This window comes from Heterodontus francisci, chromosome 20 (genome assembly GCF_036365525.1).
Source record: "Heterodontus francisci isolate sHetFra1 chromosome 20, sHetFra1.hap1, whole genome shotgun sequence".
Taxonomy (NCBI): Eukaryota; Metazoa; Chordata; class Chondrichthyes; order Heterodontiformes; family Heterodontidae; genus Heterodontus; species Heterodontus francisci.
In genome coordinates this window covers 40,183,763-40,200,588 of record NC_090390.1, presented here as the reverse complement: position 1 = coordinate 40,200,588, position 16,826 = coordinate 40,183,763, and the positions used below count along the sequence as shown (strand labels likewise).

The window sequence follows — 16,826 nt, the reverse complement described above, 5'->3', positions numbered from 1 at the left end:
GTATACGCATATACACAAACACAAGAGAGAACAAGAAGGGAAGGCTCATGCGGCCACACATTTGTCTGTACCTTCACCTTCACTGAGCATGTTGTGACAATTTAATAGAGATAGAAGCTCTGATTGACTTGATTTCTTACATTTTATGAAGAGCCATTTGCAAGTATTTTTGGTTTTGCCATTGTCTTGGCAAACACTGCTGATGCAAATTGTGACTCCTTATCCACTTCTGGGATGTCTGGTAGTCCAAATCTTCGAACCATTTCCTCGAGTTCTCTCAGAACACTGCATGTAGTACCTAAAGTGAGACAGCTACTTTGATAAAGTTACTGTAGTAGTGACACATGATGAGCAGGGTACAGCCATGTAACTCACAAAGGTCAGCCCCAACCTTCGACCAAGGCCTAGCCACAATCTTGTGTTGTAGTAGATTTTTAGATTTAGAGATACAGCACTGAAGCAGGCCCTTCGGCCCACCGAGTCTGTGCCGACCATTAACCACCCATTTATACTAATCCTACACTAATCCCATATTCCTACCACATCCTCACCTGCTCCTATATTCCCCTACCACCTACCTATACTAGGGGCAATTTATAATGGCAATTTACCTATCAACCTGCAAGTCTTTTGGCTGTGGGAGGAAACCGGAGCACCCGATGAAACCCATGCAGACGCAGGGAGAACTTGCAAACTCCACACAGGCAGTACCCAGAATTGAACCCGGGTCGCTGGAGCTGTGAGGCCGTGGTGCTAACCACTGCGCCACTGTGCCGTAGTGGTTCCTTACTTGGAGAACTGGGATAAGCCAAAAAGATATCAGTTTGCAGTGTATCATTTAAGCTAATATTAAGTTGACATCCTGGGCCAATATGGCTGCCACAGATTCTACAACCTTCTATGACAATGTGTGTCAAATGTGCTACTGACATTAATTCCTTGCAGAATACAGCTGGCACCATGAGTCGCTGTACCTTGAATATCAATTCACTTTGGACGGTTAATGATTTGCGATGATCAACTTCTTGCAGCAGGCATGTAAAATCACAGGCATTAACATCTGGCAGGTATACTCTGCTAATTGTAATTCCAGAACCATCTTCTCCCTTTCTTAAATGAAACTCTTCGACTGCATTTTTGGAGTCTTAACAGCATTCTTTGAAGTTGTTGGGTTGCATTGTTCAGTGGCTTAAGCACTGTTGATTCCAACGGACAGTGATCCATTTCAATATTCATCACGTTTCGATCATAGTTGTGAGACTTCAAATTTATCACAGGCAAACATGATTGCTAGAAGTTCTTTCTCAATCTGTGCATATCTCATCTCTGCTGATAATGCTGTTGATGTATAGGTAACTGGCCTGTCCATTCTGCGTCATTGCTGCTTCAAATCCAGATTGATCCATGAGGTCAGCATTGTTAAAGCAGCAATAATGTCTTGCTGACCAGACCATCCAGGTTTCTCTGCAGCTTATCCCTTAAAGCCACATAACATCTAAAGTCATCACATTGGACCACATTGTACTTGCCCTTTAATGGGGGTTCATGAACTGCCATAAGCTACAATCTCAGTCTTAGGTGGTTCAACCTTTATAACTCAAAAATCTCGTGTTGCTTATTGATGTAGATGAAACAGAACGTTGTGCAACATGTCTATTTGAAATCTCAGGCTGGAATCAGGCTGAGGGAAAGACACTGCAAGTCATCCAAACCAAAAGGATTAACCTCACAGATGGCAAAGACTTCTTTTTTCCTTGGTTTGTCATTATTGTTCTAGCTTTCTGTGTGCAGCCAATTCTTTTTCGTGGCACTTCACTGCTCTTCCCAAAGGCAGGGCACAGTTCTCTTTTGTATTTCTTCCCACAGTTCCAGCATTAACAAATCTTTGCAGTGGGAACTTGAGAGCAAAACAAAAATATACAGAATTATTGGAGGAACAAGAACTGAAAGAATAGCAAAGGAAAAAGATGCACTAACTTAGAAGAGACAAGTAAAGGGAAAGAAACAAAGAGAAAATAAAAATGAAGCAAGGACTGAAGAGAAAACTAACGGTTATACAGATATAATAAAACAATCAAATTGTGCATGTACAGCAGGAGATGGGTGGGGAACAGGCAAAAATGTTATCTGTTGACAGCTGTGTGTCATGTTTGAGAAATGAGAGCATGAAGATGGTTGAGTATTCTGGAATTATCTTGAGAAATTGGGAATATGTATGCAGAAAATGAAATGGATGGTGTGGGTAGGAGGGTCAGGACTGATAGATCAAATGATCTTTACTCATTCCATGCTTCCACACTGAAACAGTAAACTATAGACATAGTGAAACTAAATTTTCTGGAAAAGCAAATGTCTGTATGCACAAGTGAAAGCACAAAGAAAATTATGGAAAGCGTTTAGTTTTGTCTATATACTTTCTGCAAGGTTACACATATCTAGCAAATACGAAGGTGACAGTGCAATTTAGAAGATTTTGATAAGGATATAAGAGCACTGTCTGGCAATGTTTGGTTGTTTAAGTATAAGCAGAGATGCTGATAATATAGATAAGGGGAGTATATGAAAGTGATATTATAGTGAAGGTTTTGAGATGCACGTGATCAGGAAATGTTTTATATTCAAATATAAGATGAAAGAAGTAAATATTATGCCTTCATATTGGTGTTCATATCAATTAAATTATCCAAGCTGTGCCTTGTTATCCTGCAGTGTCAAAGGTAAGGTGTGTTTTCTAGATAGGAGAATTAAAAATATACTTCAAAGTAACTTCAAAGGGGTGAGCCATCAGAAGGTATTCTTGAGAAAAGCGAGGCTGAAGTGTTTGGGAAGGGAGAGACGGTTTGGACCTTGCCTTAAGCTCTTTATTCTTTTATATTTTGGGAACAAACTTCCAAAAGTTCTTTCATGTAAAATAGTAAACTGTTACAAAAAGCTAAATAGTCATGACTAAATGTAAACATCAAATGAAAATTTGTTACAGTAATTATTTTAGATCAAATTTACTCTATACTTAAGATTAAAACATATGTATGAATAATGAAAAAATAATTTGGACTGAACCTTATACATTAACATCAGAAAGAGGTCTGGTGCAACCTTCCACCCTGATAAAAAATCTGTGTAAATCAATCAGAGCTGAGGGTAGTTTGCTCAGTCTCATCCTGTAAGAGGTACTAAGCATGGTAGCATAAAAGTATTCAGTCACATCAACTTCAAAATCACTCTCTTCAAGGTAACTACAACACTAAGTTCAGCTTTCAAATAAATTTCCATATTCCAATGTTGTTTCCACTTGCAGATAATATGAGCACTGTTCTATAGATCTGGCTGATGCGGTCTTCAGTTGTGAAGTGTAATGAGTTAACCAAGTGCATTCACTTCTTCCTTATAAAATAGTAGGCTTTTTCTGAATTGATAGTCATTTAGCTTTGATGAATTATGTACATCAAAGTTTCAGAATCTTAAAGGGGAATTTTAACCGGTGGGAATGGGGTGGGCACGCAGTTAAAGTAACTGCACAAAGTCCTTTCAGCCATTCCTCCTCAATTCCCTCCTGCTGCCATCTTAACTTGGTCCCCTTTTTAAAAGCCAAGGTGATTGCTTGACTCAGGTGGGAGCCTGGATTTTATTCGTAGCACCCAGATAACATTTTAAGCGGCCTACAAAGCATGGTTCCCACCACAAGTGCCATGCTCAGTAAAACCTGGCAGGGAAGAAGGGGTAGGTTTCTTAAGAGAAGTCAAAAGGTTTCCTTAGTGTGGTTAGGAGAAATAGGAAGTGCATCTACAGGCCCCACATGAAAGTCTGGGCCTCTGCTGTCCTGGGACCACCCTTTTCACTTGCTCCAAACCAGTCCATTTCCCCCATCCCTCAATTTACCTTCCTACTGTAAGGTGGCCTTTGGGCCCTACCATTTTGACCTGATTAAAGTCAGCCAGCTGCCACTTCTCACCAATTTTGGGCGGGGAACTAACTGCCAGGATGAAATGAGACCCAGTCGCTAAAATTAGCCATAATCTCTCTCTCATAAAATCATAAAATGATTGCAGCACAGAAGGAGGCCATTTGGCCTGTCAAATATGTGATGGCTCTCTGCAAGAGCACTTTAACTAGTCCCACTCCTCCACCCTTTTCCCATAGCCTTGCAGATTTTTCTCTCTTCAGGTGCTTACCCAATTCCATGATTGAATCTGCCTCCACTACATTCTCGGGCAGTGCATTCCAAATCCTAACGTCTCGCTGTATAAAAAAATGTTTATCCCCCTATAATCTTTGGTTCTTTTGCCATTCACCATAAATCGGTGTCCTCTGCTTCTCAACCCTTCCACCAATGAGATCAGTTCCTCCTTATCTTCCCTGTCTAAACCCCTCTAGACACATCAACCAAATCTCCTCTCGACCTTCTCTTCTCTAAGGGGAACAAACCCAGAATCTCCAATCTATCCACACAAGTGGATGAAGCATTACCGGATGAAGTCCCTCATCCCTGGAACCATTCTTGTAAATCTTTTCTGCACCCTCTCCCTAAAGCCTTCACATCCTTCCGAAAGTGCAGTGCCCAGAATTGGACACAATACTCCAGTTGAGGCTGAACCAGTGTTTTATAAAAGTTCAACATAACTTCTTTGCTTTTGTACTCTATGCCTCTATTTATAAAGCCCAGGATCCTGTATGCCTTTTTAACCACTTTCTCAACTTGACCTACCACCTTCAACAATTTGTGCAAATATACCCACAGGTCTCTCTCTGTTTCTGCATCCCCTTTAGAATTGTATCCTTTATTTTATGTTGCCTTTCCTCATTTTCCTATCAAAATGTATGACTTCACACTTCACTACATTAAATTTCATCCACCACATATTCACCCATTCCAGCAGTCTGTAATTCTTCTTGAATCTATCACAATTCTCCTCAGTTCATAATACTTCCAAGTTTTGTGACATCTGCAAATTTTGAAATTGTGTCCTGTTCTCCCAAGTCTTGGTCATTAATATATATCAATAAAGCAGTGGTCCTAGTACCGACCCCATATCTTCCTCCAGTTCGAAAAACAACTGTTCACCACTACTTTCTGTTTCCTGTCACTCAGCCAACTGCGTGTCCATGCTGCCACTGTTCCTTTTATTGTATGGTCTTCAATTTTGCTGGCAAGGCTATTATGTGACACACTATTAAACGTCTTTTGGAAGTCCATGTTCACCACATGAACTGCATTACTCTCATCAAATTAGGATTTGCTGATGGAAAGGCTGTCCGCTCCCACCCCCGGCATCTTGCCTGAGGGTTAAAATTCACCCCTTAAGCTAACAGAATAGAAAAACCCTGTGTTGCTAAAGTGTACAAAATTAGCTCCTTGTTCATGTGAGTTTCAGCAGCATGATGATATGACAGTGGGATGCAAACCTGGTTGGCAGTGCTGCTGTGGAGAAACTGGACACTTTCCAATAAGGGTTTGGTTGGGTAGAATTTAAAGAGGAGCCTTTTCCAGCCTGCTATTGCTGGGTTATTGGTGCCTGTTTCAAAGGAAGCACAAATAGAGTTTTGGGAGCAGGCTGTCCATGGAAAATAGTAGTCTTGGAGAAAGTAACAGGCTTTACACTTTACTCATTCCATCCTTCTCTAAAAGAACATAAACCAAAGCAAAACAACTTTTAACCATCAGTACTTAGCCTAATTATCTGCTCTGTAACAATATGAAATGCTTGTGTTACGAGGTTAAAATAATTATTTTGTTGTTCCACTTCAACTACCTAGGTAATTCAACTAGTAGTTTACCGGATTCCAGGACGCTTGTCTTACCAGAAATGCCAATACCACCACAAAGGGATCTGTAAGTTAACAACTTTTGATTGCCCATTTGAATCCTGAATAAACAGCTTCTTTTAGCTCCATATCATGGTTTTTAAATGGATTAAATTAGGCCAGTGGCAAATTTCACTACAACTACTGAAGTAATGCACAGAACTGTAAACAAATTAAAAATATACTTGTAAAGCTAAGCACAATATTTTGGAATTGTTGCTTCACAGTCAGCCTTTTATAAGAGCACAATAACAATATCCTTGCATCACAGCATGCAGTTTATTTAAATGGCACCAACAATTTCTTCTTAAGTTTTTACGGTGTACAAGATTTTCAAGTTTGCATGGATATATTTAGGAAATCAAGACAGAAGGGATGAACGAACAGCATGTGTACCAGAAAATTTCACTGAAATTGAGGGGAAGAATTTCCGAGCTTGTTTTCATTTCGTATTTACGAGCATTGATAAAAAGAATTAGATACCATTGCTCATGAAAATCAATGTTTTAACTATTTAAAAACTATCTTTGGCTAAATAGGCAGTAATTCTCTAACTTCTATAGAAACGCAGAAATGTAGAGTATGAGATTATACTAAGAATCAGCTGCAGGTACCTCTCTAGTATCAGGTTCAGTTAGCCTCACAATTATGGAACCTGTGTGAAGATGCACTAATAAATAATAGCAGCTATTAAATTATAGTTCTACAGTCCTTCAGATCAGATCCTGTGCAGAAATACAGCTCTAGTTAGTTTTAGCTGCACTGCTAAAGGGAGTCGCAAGAGATGTCTCAGATGCTGACCACAAATTTCCAGTCTTCTTTAGATATGCAAATTATGCCAGGAGACTGGACAGGGTAGTAACTAATGTAACCCTTTGCTCCAGCAGAGAGAAGATATTCAGGCTAACAGTATTCCAGTTGGTTAGCCTAATGTCAGTTGTAGCAAACTAATATGATCAGTGACCCTGAGGGCCTGGCTGCAGTTTGCAGCACATCAGCATGGGCCAGAGGCAGTCTGACCAGCTGGGTATGTAGTATTGATAACAGCACCGACAAAGATGGTGGCAGGAGCTAAGGTATGCTACCATCCTGAGAGAGGACAATGGGTGCTTCTCCATAGAGCCATTGCTACACTCCTGGGTCTGTACAAGCAGCATGCAGGAACCTACTATAAAGACTATCAGTGGTGCAAAGGACTGAATTTGAATGCAATGGGGAAGCATTGTGCAGGGGAGGCAGGATGGACTTTTTAAAAAAAATAGATTGTTAAAGCTTGTACAAAATAAAATTATAACGACTCAGCTTTGTATAGATTGCACTAAAATTGTTAAAATAAAAGAACTTGCATATATAGCAAAAAAAAAAGCACTCCTACCTTCTGCACGAGAACAGATTCCCGGAATGAATGTGCAACACTGGCTACAAGGGCCAAGTTGGCAGCTGTCTAAGATTGCTTCCAGGGAAGCTGTTAGAAGACACCCTTCATGGTGGGTACCATGGTCGTATTCATGGAGCTGATGATTTGCTCCATGTTGGACAGAATGGCCTCCATGCTCTGCATGAAGCCCTGACACAGTTTGGAGCTGGATTCCCCATGCTCTGAGCCATTGGGCACAAGCTAACTAGCAAGATGCCCAATGCAGCTAGCATTCATGGGTATATGCCTTCTTCAGTAACCTGGGCCTTCGAAGTCTGCATCTGCATCCACTACAGCAGAGCTTGTCTGTGATCCAACCATCTGATGAGCTGGCACCTGTCACATCCTATCCCACCATCCTGTACGAGTATTAGAGTAAAGAAGCTGTTTTCAGTGCTCCATTATAAAAAGGTCAGAAAAGCCATTGAGCAGTGCAACATAGACTCATCAGAATGTTGCGAGGATTGAGGCACTATGTGGTTGACTCTTAACTACCCTCTGAAATGGCATAGCAAGCCACTCAGTTGTGGGCTGCTTACCACCACCTGCTCAAGGGCAGTTAGGCATGGGCAATAAATGCTGGTTTTGTCAGCGATGCTCACATCCCAAGAACGAGCAAAAAAAACTGCGGTTAAGAGAGACTTCTGATAATAGACCTTTTTTTCAGTTGTTCATGGGATGTGGGCGTCGATGTCAAGGCTAGCATTTATTTGCCCATCCCTAATTGCCCTGGAGAAGGTGGTGGTGAGTTGCCTTCTTGAACCGCTTCAGTCCATGTGGTTTAGGTACACCCACAGAGCTGAAAGGAAGGTTTTTGAACCAGTGACAGTGAAGGAACGGTGATATAGTTCCAAGCCAGGAGGTATGTGGCTTGGAGGGGAACGTGCAGATGGTAGTGTTCCCATGCATCTACTGCCCTTGCCTTTTAGGTGGTAGGGGTCGCCGATTTGGAAGGTGCTGTCTAAGGAAGCTTGGTGAGTTGCTGCAGTGCAGCTTGTAGATGGTACACACTGCTGCCACTGTGCGCCAGTGGTGGAAGGAGTGAATATTTAAGGTGATGGATGGGGTGGCGATCAAGCAGACTGCTTTGTCCTGGATGGTATTGAGCTTCTTGAATGTTGTTGGAGCTGCACTCATCCTGGAAAGTGGAGAGTATTTGATCACACTCCTGCCTTGTGCCTTGTAGATAGTGTACAGGCTTTGGAGAGTCAGGTGGTGAGTTACTTGCTGCAGAAAGCCTCTGACCTGCTCTTGTAGCCACAGTATTTATATGGCTGGTCCAGTATAGTTTCTGGTCAATAGTCATCCCCAGATTGTTAATGGTGGGGAATTCAACAATGGCACTGCCGTTGAATGTGAAGGGGAGATGGTTAGATTCTCTCTTGTTGGAGATGGTCATTGCCTGGAACCTGTGTGGCACGAATGTTACTTGCCAGTTACCAGCCCAAGCCTGAATGTTGTCCAGGTCTTGCTGCACGTGGACACGGACTGCTTCAGTATCTGAGGAGTCACGAATGGCACTGAACACTCTGCAATCATCAGCGAATATCCCCACTTCTGACCTTATGTTCGAGGGAAGGTCATTGATGAAGCAGCTGAAGATGGTTGCGCCCAGCACACTATCCTGAGTAACTCCAGCATCAATGTCCTGGGTCTTAGATGTTGGTCTCCAACAACCACAACCATCTTCCTTTCTCTTCTCTTTGGCCTCCTTATCTCGAGAGACAATGGGTAAGCGCCTGGAGGTGGTCAGTGGTGTGTGGAGCAGCGCCTGGAGTGACTATAAAGGCCAATTCTAGAGTGACAGGCTCTTCCACAGGTGCTGCAGAAAAATTTGATTGTTGGGGCTGTTGCACAGTTGGCTCTTCCCTTGCGCCTCTGTCTTTTTTCCTGCCAACTGCTAAGTCTCTTCGACTCGCCACACTTTAGCCCCGCCTTTATGGCTGTCCACCAGCTCTGGCGAACGCTGGCAACTGACTCCCACGACTTGTGATCAATGTCACAGGATTTCATGTCGCGTTTGCAGACGTCTTTAAAGCGGAGACATGGACGGCTGATGGGTCTGATACCAGTGGCGAGCTCGCTGTACAATGTGTCTTTGGGGATCCTGCCATTCTTCCATGCGGCTCACATGGCCAAGCCATCTCAAGCGCCGCTGACTCAGTAGTGTGTATAAGCTGGGGATGTTGGCCACCTCGAGGACTTCTGTGTTGGAGATACGGTCCTGCCACCTGATGCCAAGTATTCTCTGGAGGCAGCGAAGATGGAATGAATTGAGACGTCGCTCTTGGCTGACATATGTTGTCCAGGCCTCGCTGCCATAGAGCAAGGTACTGAGGACACAGGCTTGATACACTCGGACTTTTGTGTTCCGTGTCAGTGTGCCATTTTCCCACAATCTCTTGGCCAGTCTGGACATAGCAGTGGAAGCCTTTACCATGCGCTTGTTGATTTCTGCATCTAGAGACAGGTTACTGGTGATAGTTGAGCCTAGGTAGGTGAACTCTTGAACCACTTCCAGAGCGTGGTCGCCAATATTGATGGATGGAGCATTTCTGACGCCCTGCCCCATGATGTTCGTTTTCTTGAGGCTGATAGTTAGGCCAAATTCATTGCAGGCAGCCGCAAACCTGTCGATGAGACTCTGCAGGCACTCTTCAGTGTGAAATGTTAAAGCAGCATCGTCAGCAAAGAGGAGTTCCCTGATGAGGACTTTCCGTACTTTGGACTTCGTTCTTAGATGGGCAAGGTTGAACAACCTGCCCCCTGATCTTGTGTGGAGGAAAATTCCTTCTTCAGAGGACTTGAATGCATGTGAAAGCAGTAGGGAGAAGAAAATCCGAAAGAGTGTGGGTGCAAGAACACAGCCCTGTTTCACGGCACTCAGGATAGGAAAAGGGTCTGATGAGGAGCCACCATGTTGAATTGTGCCTTTCATATTGTCATGGAATGAGGTGATGATACTTAGTAGCTTTGGTGGGTATCCAATCTTTTCTAGTAGTCTGAAGAGACCACGTCTGCTGACGAGGTCAAAGGCTTTGGTGAGATCAATGAAAGCGATGTAGAGGGGCATCTGTTGTTCGCGGCATTTCTCCTGTATCTGACGAAGGGAGAACAGCATGTCAACGGTCGATCTCTCTGCACGAAAGCCACACGATGCCTCCGGGTAGACGCGCTCGGCCAGCTTCTGGAGCCTGTTTAGAGCGACTCGAGCAAAGATGTTGGTCTCCAACAACCACAACCATCTTCCTTTACGCTAGGTATAACTCCAAACACAGGAGCGTTTTCCCCCTGATTCCCATTGCCTTCAATTTTGCTAAGGCTTCTTAATGCCACACACGGTCAATTGCTGCCTTGATGTCATGGGCAGGAACTCTCACCTCACCTCTTGAATTCAGCGCTGCTGTCCATATTTGAACCAAGGCTGTAATGAGGTCAGGAGCTGAGTCGCCCTGGCGGAACCCAAACTGAGCGTCACTGAGCAGGTTATTGCTAAGCAAGTGCTGCTTGATGGCACTGTTGATGACACCTTCCATCCCTTTGCTGATGATTGAGAGTAGACTGATGGGGCGGTAATTGGTTGGGTTGGACTTGTCTTGCTTTTTGTGTACAGGACATACCTGGGCAATTTTCCACATTACCAGGTAGATGCCAGCATAGTAGCTGTACTGGAACAGCTTGGTTAGGGGTGTGGCAAGTTCTGGAGCACAGGTCTTCAGTACTATTGCTGGAATATTGTCCGGGCCTATAGCCTTTGCAGTATCCAGTGCCTTCAGTCATTTCTTGATATCACGCGGAGTGAATCGAATTGGGTGAAGTTTGGCATCTGTGATGCTGGGGACTTCAGGAGGAAGCCGAGATGGATCATCAACTCGGCACTTTTGGCCGAATATTGTTGCAAATGCTTCAGCCTTATCTTTCGCACTGATGTGCTGGGCTCCCCCATCATTGAGGATGGGGATATTTGTGGAGCCACCTCCTCCAGTTAGTTGTTTAATTGTCCACCACCATTCACAGCTGGATGTGGCAGGACTGCAGAGCTTAGCTCCGCCTATCGCATGCTGCTTACGCAGTTTGGCACGCAGATAGTCCTGTGTTGTAGCTTCACCAGGTTGACCCCTCATTTTGATGTATGCCTGGTGCTGCTCCTGGCATGCCCTTCTGCACTCTTCATTGAACCAGGGTTAGTCTCTTGGCTTGATGGTAAAGGTAGAGTGGAGGATATGTCTGGCCATGAGGTTACAGATTGTGGTTGAGTACAATTCTGCTGGTGCTGATGGCCCACAGCGCCTCATGGATGCCCAGTTTTGCATTGCTAGATCTGTTCGAAATCTATCCCATTTAGCACGGTGGTAGTGCCACATAACATGATGGACGATATCCTCAATGTGAAGACGGGACTTTGTTTCCACGAGGACTGTGCGGTGGTCACTCCTACCAATACTCCCATGGACAGATGCAGCTGCAGCAGGCAGACTGGTGAGGACGAGGTCAAGTATGTTTTTCCCTTTTGTTGGTTCCCTCACCACCTGCTGCAGACTCAATCTAGCAGCTATGTCCTTTAGGGCTGGGTCAGTAGTGGTGCTACCAAGCCACTCTTGGTGACTGACATCGAAGTTCCCCAACCAGAGTACATTCTGCGCCCTTGCCACCCTCAGTGCTTCCTCCAAGTGGTGTTCAACATGGAGTACTGACCCATCAGCTGAGGGAGGGCAGTAGGTGGTAATCAGGTGGTTTCCTTGCCCATGTTTGCCCTGATGCCATGAGACTTCATGGGGTCCAGAGTCGATGTTGAGGACTCCCAGGGCAACTCCCTCATAACTGTATACCACTGTGCCGCCATCTGTGCTGGGTCTGTCCTGCCGGTGGGACAGGGTATAGGGTATACCCAGAGATGGTGATGGCAGTGTCTTGGACGTTGTAAGGTATGATTCTGAGAGTATGACTATGTCAGGCTGTTGCTTGACTAGTCTATGGGACAGCTCTCCCAACTTTGGCATGAGCCCCCAGATGTTAGTAAGGAGGAATTTGCAGGGTCGACAGGGCTGGGTTTGCCGTTGTCGTTTCCGGTGCCTAGGTCGATGCCGGGTGGTCCATCCGGTTTCACACTTTTTTTTTATTGACTTCGTAGCAGTTAGATACAACTGAGTGGCTTGCTAGGACATTTCAGAGAGCATGTAAGAGTCAGCCACGTTGCTTTGGAGTCACTTTAGGCCAGACCAGGTAAGGACAGCAGACTTCCTTCCCTAAAGGACATTAGTGAACCAGATGGGTTTTTAACAACAATCGACATTGGTTTCATGGCCATCATTAGACTAGCTTTTTTAATTCCAGATGTATTAATTGAATTCAGATTCCGCCACCTGCTGTGATGGGATTCGTACCCATGTCCCCAGAATATTACCCTGGGTTTCTGGGTTATTGGTCCAGTGACAATACCACTACGCCTCCCCCATGGAATCCAAAAGCAGGGATGTAATGCTGGAACTCTATAAAATGCCACAGTTGGAGTATTGCATACAGTTCTGGTCACCACATTACAGAAAGGACATAATTGCTCTGGAGAGAGTACAGAGGAGATTTACAAGAATGTTGCCAGGACTTGAAAGTCGCAGCTATGAGGAAAGATTGGACGGCTAGGGTTGTTTTCCTTAGAACAGAGGAGGCTGAGCGGTGACTTAATAGAGGTGTACATAATTATGGGGGGCCTAGATAGAGTAGACAGGAAGGACCTGTTTCCCCTAGCAGAGAGGTCAATTATCAGGGGGCACAGATTTAAGGTGATTGGTAGAAGGATTAGAAGGGACATGAGGAAAAACTTTTCACCCAGAGGGTGGTGGGTGTCTGGAATTCACTGCCAGGAACAGTGGTGGAGGCAGAAACCCTCAACTCTTTTAAAAGGTACCTGGACATGCACCTGAAGTACTGTAACCAGCAAGGCTATGAACCAGGTGCTGGAAGGTGGGATTAGATTGGGCGGCTAGTTTTTTCAGCCAGCACGGACATGACTGGCTGAATGGCCACCTTCTGTGCTGTAACTTTTCTATGGTTCTACCACTGTTTACCATCCTCCAATCTGAAAAGCAACCATTTACCGTGTCTCGCTACTTTCTGTCCTTAAGCCTAGTTTTCATCCAAGCTGACACTGACCCTCTTATTCCATGAGCCTTGATTTTTGTTAACCAGCCTTTTATGTGGTACATTGTCAAACACTTTCTTAAAATCCATATAGACAACATCCATTGCTTTCTCTTCATCAACGTTCAATGTTATTTCATCAAAAAATTCAGTTACATTCGTCAAGCACAATCTGCTTTTTACAAATCCGTGCTGGCACTCGAACCTCTTCAAGTGCCTGTTGATTTTTCCTCTGATTGTTTCTAAAATCTTACGCACCACTGGTATTAAACAGATTGGCCTATGGTTACTCGGAATGTCCTTGCACATTTTCTTGAATTAGGGTGTCAGATTTGCCACTCTCCAATCCTCCGGCATTCCTCTGAATCTGGAAGATTATAGCAAGCCCTTTCGCTATTACCACTCCCACTTCCTTTAGTAGCCTAGGATGCAAGACTTCTGGATCAGACTACTTATCCATTCTAAGCATTGCTAGCCTTTCCAGTACACCTTGCCTATCAATTTTCACCCCATCCATTACCTGTACCATCTCTGCTTCTACCGCTATTTTTTCAGCATCCTCTTCTTTAGTAAACACCAATACAAAGTACTTATCAAGTATTCTAACTTTGCCCTGCACCTCGAAGCATATATCACCCTCGTTGTCCCAAATAGGCCCCACCCTGCCTATTTACATGTTGGTAGAGATTTTTCAGTTCCTTTATTGTTAACTGCCATTTTATTCACATATTCTCTGTCAGTATTATTTTCCTCTTCACTTCCCCTCTCAACTTATTGTATTTGGCCTGGTTCTCGCTCAAATAATTCACCTAACATGCATCATACACCCTCCTTTTTTTTTGTTTCATCATATTCTCTATCTCCCTTATCATTCAAGGAGCTCTGGCTTTGGTTCCCCTACCTTTCACCCTTATTTGAATGTACCTAGAGCATCTCCTTCTTAAAGATCACCCATTATTCCATTACAATTTGTCCTGTCAGGCTTTGGTGCCATTTACCCTGGCTAGATCCCCTCTACTTCCATTGAAGTTAACCCTCTTTGAATTACGAAGTTCTAATTTAGATTGTTCCTTCCTCTTCTCCATTACTACTCCAAACCTTATGATACGATGATCACTTTTACCCAAGTGTTACCCCACAGACAATTCGTCCACTTGACCTACTTCATTCCCAATGCCTCTTTCCTAGTTGGACCAAAAACATACTGGTAAAAGAGGTTCTCCTAAACAGATTTCAGAATTTCCTCCCCCTACTTATTCGTTACACTAACTTATCCCAATTGATATTTGGGCAATTAAAGTCCCCCAGTATCACCACCCTATAGTTTCCTGATTTTCCTGCAGGTTTGCTCCTCTACCTTACTCTGTCACTGTTCGGAGTCCTATAGATTACCCCCAGTAGCATGATCATACTTTTCTTGCTTCTCAACTCCAACCAATTGTCTTCTGTCCTTGCTTCCTCAAGGACATCCTCTCTTTCCAAAACTACAAAGTCTTTCCTAATCAGTGCTGCCACCTCACCTTCCTTTTTCCTTCCCTGTCTTTTCTAAACACTTTGTATCTTTGAATATTAAGCCATTTTTAAGACATTTTTCTATTATTGCTGTGACATCATATTTTCATTCTGCTATTTGTGCTTGTAGCTTACCAATCTAATTCACCACACTTTGTGCATTTACATACATGCATTCTAACTTGTCTTTGTATTCCTCATATTCTTTCTTAGTCTGTTCCTATTGAATACCTTACTATTTCCTTTTCTAGTCCTATCTAACACACTCATTTTGTGCACCTTATTTCTGTTTTCTACTTATATATGCTGACGCCCATCTCCCTGCCAATTTAGTTTAAACCCTCCCCAACCATGCTAGTGAACCTCCCTGCGAGGACATTGGTCCCAGTCTTGTTGAGCTGCAACCCATCCCTTTTGAATAGGTGCCTCCTGTCCCAGAACTGGTCCTAATGCCCCAAGAATCTGAAGCCCTCCTTCCTGCACCATGCTTCAAGCTACACATTGATCCTCCCTATCTTCCTATTTCTGCTCTCGCCCTGCAGTGACTCCAGCTGCACCTCAAGCTCAGATATCCTGAAATTAAGCTCAATCAGCTGGTGACACTTCCTATGCACATGGTTCTCCCAAGACACATGAAGTGTACTTAAGTTCCCACGTGGCACGGGAATTCCAAACAACAGGTCTCAGTTGACCATCCACGATCTAAAAAAATTCTATTCCCTCTTAGAATCTAGTTAGTACCTTGTTTAAACTACTGATTTTAAGTAATGCCTTGAGACCTGCTCTGTGCTAATACTCTTATTAATTCACTTACTGTTATACTTAGCCCGATTAAAATCTTTAATTTTTTGGATCTTGGTTTGAATGAACTTGTTGAAACAGAGACCATTACAATTGTTAAAAGGAAAAGTGCCTTAGCAATTGAAACAGATGAAGATACTGAACTGTGGAGAGAGGAAACATTATCATTAACATGCATGATTACATTACAGCTTGATTAATGCATGGAGAATAGTGATAATTATTCTGATCACTGCAACTTGTAAATATATTGTACTCTGCTGTAGGGTGTCTGTGATTGGAATAATTCAGACATAGGAACTGTGCTAAACTGTTATTGGCTATTCACTTTCTACCTTTGTTATTGCAATCTGTTACAATTGTGAATTATTTCTTAATCAAAATGTTTAGATAGATAGCATTAGGAACCACCACTGCTCATGAAAAATAGATAGCTTCCAGGTGTAATATCTAGATTATAATCTTGCAAATTATTAGTGCATTTGCAAGATTGTATTCTGTTTACATTCTTGTAATTACCAAGAGAAATTTGATCCCATTTATAATGAATGAAAGAGCAAAAAATAAAGATAGAAAGGTAAAATGTCATAACTTTATCAGGAAAAGTTGCAGTTTCAGAAAATAAAATGTTTCCTTTTCACTTATTTGTAGTGTTTCCTCCTTTCTAATTTTCCCATTGCCATACCCAGCCCCAAGTTTTAAGGAGATTTTAATGGTAAGTCAAATCGGATTGGGGGGTTGCTGTCGGTATCCACACAGTCCAGCAGTCCCTCCAGTTTCTTCTGTTCAGATATCCAGCATATACAATTTGGAGCAGTCCGATTAGGCTCCCACACAGCATGACCTCGGAAAGTCCAGAGAGGTTTCCTCTGCCTGTTGAAAAGATAAAATATACTTGCAGGCCTATTCACTTGGAGCAGCGTTGCAGCCTCAGAGTGACTTGTCGTATCCTTGGCACATCCCAAAATACTTAAGTGAATGAATTACTTTTGAAAACAGTCATAAATGCTGATACTGTAGTCTCCGCACGGTGCCACACCCACAGGAAATTGCAGGCACACAGCTTGTGATGTTTTGCTGTCCTTTTAACGAGATTCACAGATTTCGTGTCGGCAATTTTCGCTGATGCAATCTTCATGAGTGCCACTTCCTGCTG

The 16,826-nt window shown here is 43.3% G+C and overlaps 1 protein-coding gene across 4 annotated transcripts in view; it reads left to right on the top strand.

Annotated features, from left to right (window-relative positions):
* The window catches only part of blnk (B cell linker), a 210,251-nt gene that overhangs the window by 168,557 nt on the left and 24,868 nt on the right, over positions 1 to 16,826 (top strand). For all 4 annotated transcript variants that reach the window (XM_068052662.1, XM_068052661.1, XM_068052665.1 and 1 more), the window contains one exon: positions 5,755 to 5,830. In XM_068052662.1, coding sequence (XP_067908763.1) covers positions 5,755 to 5,830 — 76 coding nt within the window. The remainder of the gene's footprint in view (positions 1 to 5,754; positions 5,831 to 16,826) is intronic.